General features: G+C 56.4%; 1 protein-coding gene across 1 annotated transcript in view; it reads left to right on the top strand.

Moving 5' to 3' along the window:
* Window positions 1–7290: 7290 nt before the first annotated feature.
* The window catches only part of LOC103080852 (voltage-dependent calcium channel gamma-like subunit), a 5160-nt gene continuing 3955 nt past the window's right edge, over window positions 7291–8495 (top strand). The window contains exons 1-2 of the mRNA XM_007454774.1: window positions 7291–7326; window positions 8161–8484. Of these exons, the coding sequence (XP_007454836.1) occupies window positions 7291–7326; window positions 8161–8484 (360 nt within the window). The remainder of the gene's footprint in view (window positions 7327–8160; window positions 8485–8495) is intronic.

The raw sequence follows: 8495 nt of genomic DNA, 5'->3' as shown, positions 1-8495 counted from the left end.
GATAAAGAGTAATCTGGGGATTCCCTGGTGGCACAGTGGTTGAGAGTCCGCCTGCCGGTGCAGAGTACACAGGTTCGTGACCCAGTCCGGGAAGATCGCACATGCCATGGAGAGACTGGGCCCATGAGCCATGGCCGCTGAGCCTGCGCGTCCAGAGCCTGTGCTCCGCGGCGGGAGAGGCCACAACAGTGAGAGTCCTATGTACCGTGAAAAAAAAAAAAAGGAAGCAATGAACCAGACCATTCAAACTTTCCTAGGACCCACCTAAGAAATACTTTTTACTTTGCAACCTGTATATCTATCTCCTTTTGAAAAAAAATTCATGAAACAACATTTACCCTAATTATGTTTGAGGCACTCTGATATTGCCTATTACATTGTATTCGTTTATTATAAGTGGTGATTATGCCCCTGCCAAATTGATCTTACCAGCCGCTACTGGGACCCAACATATCATGCGTAAAACACTGAATTAAATTTACACATATACCAACAGGGGTGGCCTCAAATCATGCTGTTGGGTGAGAAAAGTAGGAAACACAACAAGGTTTATAGCATAATGCCACTTAGGAAAGCAAAAGTCACACACACACATATACAAGGATACACAATGCTTAAGGATATACATCAAACACATTAGAGGCGGTACCACTGGGGGAATGAAAAACAGAAAACAAACTCCAGGAGGACCTGGATTCAAGGATGCCCACGTGCTGTGATCTGAGAATGGTTTGCTGGGCTCGGAACTGGGGTCCAACAAAACAAAAGACGGCGGGGGGTCATTTACTGGAAAAGTTTGAGAATCCCATAAATATCCAGAAAATACATAGGAGCTGGAGAATGTCGCATTTAGAATTCTTGAAATGTATTTAAAAAATCAATTCATAAGGTCAGAGACAAAATATCATCCAGGGCAAAGTTGGAAGAGAGGAGGAAGGGTCCCCTCACCATCGACAAGGTGATACCAGAAGAAAAGGAGGTGGTCGGCTTGCAGGCTGGCAAACAGCGGGGTCCCAGAGGCATGGCCGGTCAGGGCACCCCCGGCGCACTCCAGGGGAGGGGGCTCATGGCGGAGCCACGATGGCTCCAGGGAGGGGCTCTCTGTCGAGTGCACAGCCCCCGCCTCATTGCGCTCTCGCCCGAAGCCCCTGCCGCCCAGGAGGCTGCCTGCCCCCAGCCCTTGGTTACAGCTTTTGTGGACAAGGACGGGGCCCCTAACCCCAGACTCACCAGTGCTCAGACCATCTGCTTCCCTTTACACCTAGCAGCCTGGTTTTCCTGGACTAAGGAGATTCTCCGGGAACCTGAACGCAGAAGGGCGAGATCATTGCCATCGGGGTGAGGGCTACAGCAGGAGAGTCTGGAATCTGGGCAGGAAAGACTGGTCTGGGGGGCGGGGGGGCAGAGTTACAGGGAACAAAAACTGGGGCCAGCCAGGAAGGCAGTGGCGGTAGCGTGGAAACAGACCCTGAAAGCATGGCTGGGTTATTTACCAGCACAAAACAGAGGTGGGCTTACAAAGTGAAAACCTACAAGGGCCAGGCACGGGGGGGCGGGGGGGCAGAGTTACAGGGAACAAAAACTGGGGCCAGCCAGGAAGGCAGTGGCGGTAGCGTGGAAACAGACCCTGAAAGCATGGCTGGGTTATTTACCAGCACAAAACAGAGCTGGGCTTATAAAGTGAAAACCTACGAGGGCCAGGCAGGCAACACAGAAGAGTGAACAGAACAGGGGGGCTGTAAGACTGGGGGCCCCCCCACAGCACAGTCCATGCAAAGGGCAGTCACCCAAAGTTGCCACTGTTCCCATGCAGAAAAGGGACCCTCAGGGTCCAAACTGTCTCATTTTCAAGAGAAGCCAATAAATCCAGAATTTAGTGTAAAACCTCCCAATTTATTTTATTTTATTTTAATTTTTTGGCCACCCCGTGCGGCATGCGGGATCTTAATTCCCCAACCACGGATTGAGCCCGTGGCCCCTGCCGTGGAAGCGCAGAGTCTCAACCACTGGACCACCAGGGAAGTTCCAAACCTCCCAATTTTTGAATTGACAACACTTCTTTGCTTTTAACACGTCTACACACTGAGGTGGTAAGTGGCCAGACGCCCAGACCCTGCTGGTTCAGGCCTGGAGGATCCCCTCTGCCCAGCCCTCCACGCCCCTGTGGGGGACCATCCCTCCCTCCCTTATCACTCCTCTGGCCCCTGTGACAGCAGGCCTTCCTTGTAAGTGTCAAAGCTAATAAACGGGGTGAAGAGTATTTCCTGGGCTTCCCAGAGCCTAGGCAAAGCCCTGCCTAAGCTTTTAAATTCTCTTGTCATCATTCCATGCTCACCACCAATTCCTGGTGTCTAATTTTGCTTCCTGGACTCTTTGATCCGGCAGGCAGGCTGCCCTGATTAGGGAATAGCACCGGCTCCTTTTGGGAAGGGACAGGCTGGCAGTCTGCTCTATACAACTGCCCTGGGTGTGCCCAGTTACGGGGACCATGGCCTAGAGACGGAGTGTCTCCAAGTGCGCTGACAACTCCAGGGTCCACGCCTGAAAAGAAGGTGCTAGAAGTCTCCCCAACTCTGCCTGGAAATCTGCAGGTCCTGGTGCCCTGGAGGGGCACCCATCTCAAGGATGGACTTGCCTGTAGAAAGGGGAGACCCTAAAGAAAGGACACCCTCTGAGCCCACCTACATCCCTGCTGCATCCGTTCATCCCTTCAACCGCTCAGTCCCCTTCCCCACCTCCCTTGCCCTCGTGGGGAACTGGTGCCCTGGGGCCCCCTGAGGCTGACACCCTCAACCGCAGCATAAACATCACACCTGCAACCCACCTGGCCCAGAGCAAAGCACTGTGAAGTAAAGCCCCAGGGCAGGCGGGGAAGCCCCTGGGCCACTATAATGCCTACACAAAGTCTCTGCTGCAGTCAGGTGACTGGGAAGAGGTCGGAATGCAGGGCTAGAGCTTGAGGCAGAGGGGGCAAAGGGCGGGCAGAGGTCTGGCTGGAGGGGATGGAACCGGCCTGGACTCAGGAAACCTGAGGAGGGCGATGGGAGAAGAGAAAGACCCAGTGAGTGAAGGCAGGGCGCTGGGGAGAAGGTGGGGAGGGGATGGGAAGGGAACAGGGAGAGGCAAGTGGGCGGGTCCACAAAGAACAGAGTCGGAGGGACCAGGAGTCCAGGCTTTGGGCAGGCAGAGCTGGTCATCAGCTTTGAAACTGCCCAGTGAACTAGGCAGCTCCTAGCAGACTCCCCGTTATTGCCTCTGGGTCTCCCCACGTGTCGGCCCGAGAACCCACACCCCAAGTGCTCAAAGGAGAAAAACCCGGGGCAGGGGCCTCCCTAATAGCAGAGTGGAGCCTGCCTCAGCTGAGCTTCTCTGGGGTCAGGGGTCAGTGCCCAGCCTGCGCCAGGCGCAGTTGACAGAGTCACTGCCCCCACGACCCTCGCAACACCCAGAGGATGCGTTTCCCCGTTTGACAGAAAACCAAGGCTCACGGAGGGGAAGTGATTCGCCCAGAATGCATCTGAGGCTGCTCCATCAATTAGCAAGCCTTACGGACCAGTCCCTGCTCTTAGAACCGGGCATGCGGGGGTGAAAGAGAGACAGGCCTAGCACTCGACTGTGTGCTGTACTTTAGAGAGGGAAACGGACAAATAGAGAAGGTCAGCTAAGGATCAAGAAAATACGAAGGCCCACAACACTGTAAATCAACTATATTTCAATAAATTTAAAAAAGAAAAAGAAAAAAGGAATGAATGAGACAATATATACGAAAAAAAGAAAGGAAGAAAACACCAAGGTAACAGGGTTAAGCATGTGTGGGATGCAACTCTGGATGGCGAACTCAAGGAGGCCCTTGAAGAGGTGACAGCCTGCCCAGCAGACCCCCAGGGAAGGCCTGTCACACAGAGGGAACCGTGAACACAGCAGCCCTGAGACTGGACAGAGCTTCCCGCCCAGGGCACAAGCGGGCACGTGCAGCTGGAGCTGAGGGCAGAGGGGTGGGCCTGCAGACAGAGGGGACAGGAAGCTGCAGGACAGAGGCTGAGGGTGGAGGCAGGGCGGCCCAGCAGGAGGCTGTTACACAGGCCTCCACGTTAGAGGCAATGGGCCTAGAGCTGGGGAGAGGATGGTGGACCAGGGGTGCAAGGGAAGAGACAGGACGAGGATGTGGGCCTGAACTGGGGAGGCTGGGGAGGGAGGAGAAATGAAGGGGACGCAGATTTTGACCCTAAAACCCAAGCATCTTACCCCTGACGGGGCCTTTCTCTCTTTCTCCTTTGTCCCTCCTTAGCCAGGGCAGCAGTACACAGTAGGTATACAATTAACTCATTCATATATTCAATGAATATTTATTGAGCACCTACTGTCCTCCCTGGCAAGGTCCTTGCTGGTGTGGTGATAGAGGGGAGGGAGAAGAGAATGGAGGGTCTTTGTTTCAGGTGCGGTGGTCACCGCAGGCTTCTCTCCGACCTCTTTGGGGGAGTGAGGTGGTGAGTCTTAGCTGTGAATATCTCGAAGAATGCATTTCAGGCAGAGCCAGCAGCAAGTACAAAGGCCCGGAGATGGGAGGGTGCGCACTGAGTTTGTTGATTCATTAATCGGTACCTGTGCCCTTGCCTTGGACTTTCTAAGATCAGTGCCTGGGTCTTTCTCATCAGACAGGAGTGGTCAGAGGGGTGAGTGGGGGCCACGTCCTCCCTTTCTTTACGCAATTCCTCTTTCCCCAACGCTGGCCAGGCCTAGAAGCAGGACAGGTGGAGGAGAAAAGGCAGAGACAGTCAAGCAAGAGGGTGGGTTCTGCGCTGTCCCACTACTCACCCCCAGGCTGTTCCTGCTTTTAGCCCCTGAAGGTCCCACCCTGTCATTCCCCGTCCCCCGCCCCCCCCCCCCCTTCCCTAGCGGACGCGTCCCGCCTCCTTACCTCCCGACTGGACGGTCGGGACGGTGAGAGCGGCCCGCAGCCTCTGCCTGCAAGTGCTCGGCGCCCCGCAGCGCAGACTCCGGGGCTGATGCCGCTGCGCCCACTTTGTAGATGCGGTATCCGAGGCTCAGGTGCAGTAAGCCGCCCGTGGCGGCCGGTTCAGCGACAGAATGGCGTCGAACCAGACTTCTGGGCCCGAACAGAAGAAACTCCACCCACAGGCCGCGCCCCGAGCCCCTTGTGGCCGGGACACCGCAACCCTAGAGCCGGATGCAGCGAGTTCCTCTCGTTCTGGGCATAATCTGGGGTCCCGGCCGAGCCGCCTCCGGGACCGGCAGTGAGGAGGGTGGGAGCGGGTGCGGTCCCGCCTTCGGGAGCCGACGGCCCTGCGGGGGAGAGACGGGCACACCGGGATTTAGGAGCGGTCTGGGGAAGCGAGTGCTAGATTGAGAGGTGAAGAAACGGCGGCAGGATTAACGGGGGTGGGGAGGGCAGGAGAGCAGCCAGGTAAACAGACTTGATCTTTTAGTGAAAGAAGCGGGGCGGGGCTGATGCTTAGGAGCACTTAATCGCCTGCCTGGGACTGTTCTAAACGGTTGGGGTGCTTAGGTCTCATTTCAGCTCCCCCCGGGGGGCCAGGTGGCAGGTACTGTTATCTTCAGGGGGTAAATAGCTCGCCGGAGGCCAAAGAGCTAAAAGGCAAGCGGGCCGGCTCCCGGGGCCCTGGGGCCCTGCTGTCACGCAGGCGGAGCGGGCTTACTCTTCAGGAGGCTGCAGAGATTTCCAGCTGAAGAGGGGGAGGGTCTGACCTGGGCCTGGGCTGAGTGGGCACTGGGAAGGGGGGGCGTGGGGGAAAGCGCAGGGGCGCGGGGCGGGGGCTTGATGTGGAGAAAAGTAGTGAGCAGCCCAAAGTGTCCACTACTTAGGGGTTGACGGGATCAGATGGGGTCCTGGGTTCCAGAGGAAGACAAGACCTCGGCATTGGCCTCAGTGGCCCAGGAGTGCCAAGTGACACTGTTCTACAGGTCACTACTGATCATTCGGGGCTCTGGATGAAAAAGGGAAATGCTTCCATTTTTCTTTTTTTTTTCAGTGGAGATGGTCCAGGCCCTAAGAGATTTAAGTGATTTGCCCAAGGTCACAGAGCTAGAGGCTGGTGGGTCAGGGGCAGGGCTAGACTGCCCTCATACCCTCTGGTCCACGGACCTTCCGCTGACCACGCTGCTGCCCAGCTGCCCTCCGGGAGAGGATTTCAGGCCCTGGATCACTGGAAGTTCACAGAGGTGCTGGCAGCCGGCGTGTGGGCCAGTGGTGAGGAACGAGGACTCCCGAGTTACCTTATTACTGTAACTAATATTAATCAGGAAGTGCTTCTGTGCTGGGCACCTTTATATACATGATCTCACTGAATCCTTGGGAGTTTTACTGGTGTCAGAGTTTGAATGATGCCCTCCTTTGCGGTGGGAGGGGGAAAATGACCTGATGTCAGCTGTCTTTTCCGGATCCCAGTGGGATGTCTGAGGGCCTGGAGATTAAAGTTCACTCTGTGTGCAGGACAGGTGGGGCTGAGGGTAGGATGGCATGTGCTTTTTCTCCAGAGAGCGTGATGTCTGAGGTCAAAAGGCCTCTGGGTGCTGCGTTCTTGTGACTTGTTGCCTGCATCTGGGGTTTTCCCATCCTAGAAACTTATCAACCTGTAGGGAGTTATAAACTCCGGGTGCCTCCATGGTTACTCTTTCTGCAGGGATCACTAACTCCTGCTACAAAATGTAACTACAGAACAGCAGATGAGAAAATAAGGGGCAAAGAGGTTAAGAAACCTCGCAAAGACAAACACCTTTATGGTTTGTAGTCACAGAGGTTTCAAAGTTCCCTTGGTTTGTTTCTTAGTAGAGCCGTTCTTTCCTAATGAAATCCAGTACAGATTCTTAGATTCCCAGTGGCTCCAGCAGGTAAGAGGGACCTGTTGTGGTTGAAGTGAGGGGCCTGGAGCTGACCTCCTGCCCCCTGCTTTAGCACCTGGAGGCCTCAAGGAGACAAGGGCATGCGGTTTGAGAACCAGAGCCCAGACTCCCTGCCTGAGTGTTCTTTACAGCGCCCCCGACTGCCTTTGCCTCTGGTCTGAGTCGGGTCCCGAGCCCTTGGGCGTCCCTCTGGCCTCTCCAGCCCTTCTCACCACTTACTGAGCCCCTCCCACGAAGGCCCCAGTAGGTACTTACTGGCTGCGTGCATCCCCCCCACTACACATGATACAGTTGTCGGGGAGCTGTGCCAGGCTTTACTGTGATCTCGGTGAATGCCCTTGGGCTGGTCCCCTGACCTGTGTGTGACAGTTTCCCTTTTTACCTACCCCGCCCCGTCCCCCCACCACCATGGAGCACCCTACTCCACCAGACTCAGGTTTAAGAGTGAGACAGGACCCTAACTAGAAGTGCTGAAAGCAAGCCGGATCCATAAGGATCCCGGGGCCTCCCGGGAGCGTGGCTCTGCTTTCTGCCCCTCACCGAGAGGGGTGGCCCAGACCGCCTCTGGAAGCTTCCACTTGCACGTGCCATAGGGCTCACCCCCCGAGTCCCCTTTCGGTTTGCTTCCCAGCAGTGACCGTCACGCATGAGCTGCGTGCTTTGCTTACCTCTCAAACTGGGGCGTGACCTGGCCTGCTTCCACACACACTGTAAAGGGCGTAAGCTATGACTGGGCAGGGGATGGTTTAAAGGGAGCTTCAGATGGAAGTGACAGCAGCTGCAAACTCGACCTCGTGGCTCTTGAGCACGGCACCGGCACCGGGTGCTGCGGACACGGTCCTGCCCTCCCACTATGAATCAGACAGGAATGGAAAACTTGTCAGAACGGTTCCTGACGGAGAGTGACCAGAGGGGTCCGTTGTGGGTTGAGTGGGCAGGACAGACCTCTCCTAGGAGGTGATGTTTCAGCTGAGACATGAAGAATGGAGAAAGGGGGGCAGCCGGGAGAAGGGCCTTTCAGGTGGAGGGACCAGTAGATGTGAGGAGGAAAGTGCTAGGCTTGTCCTAGGCATGCGAGGTGGGTGGGAGTAGGGTCCCCCCCGCCCCACCAGGAGGTGGGTCTGTGCTGTGACTAAGGTGGGCTTCCCGGGTATCCTGGGAGACCGAAGCAGAAACTGTGGCTGTCGGAAGCTACAAGGTGTGCTCTGGGTCTTCCCTGAGGAGGCTGGTGGGATGTGGCGGGGGCCCTCCCTCATGCTTCCCCGTGCTGTCTTCCAGTCCCAGAAGCTGCTGGCTCAAAGGAGGCCCCGCCGGTCCTTCTTTGAACCCTCCATCCGGGCCCTCATCATCTTTTGCGCCTCCCTGGCCATGGTCCTCACCTCCCTCTCCATCTGCGATGGCCACTGGCTCCTGGCCGACGACCATCTGTTCGGGCTGTGGCACTTCTGCACCACCTCGAACCAGGCTGAGCTGCACTGCCTCCGAGACCTGAGGCAGGCCCACGTGCCCAGGCTAGCCTCGGGCATGGCTGTGGCCCGCAGCGTGGCCACCTTGGCCGTGGTGGTCGCCATCTTTGGCCTGGAGCTCCTCATGGTGTCCCAGGTGTCCGAGGA

Source organism: Lipotes vexillifer, unplaced genomic scaffold, assembly GCF_000442215.2.
Source record: "Lipotes vexillifer unplaced genomic scaffold, Lipotes_vexillifer_v1.1 scaffold1758, whole genome shotgun sequence".
NCBI classification, from domain to species: Eukaryota; Metazoa; Chordata; class Mammalia; order Artiodactyla; family Lipotidae; genus Lipotes; species Lipotes vexillifer.
The sequence above is the reverse complement of the archived record's forward strand: the minus strand, read 5'-3'. Positions and strand labels throughout refer to the sequence as shown.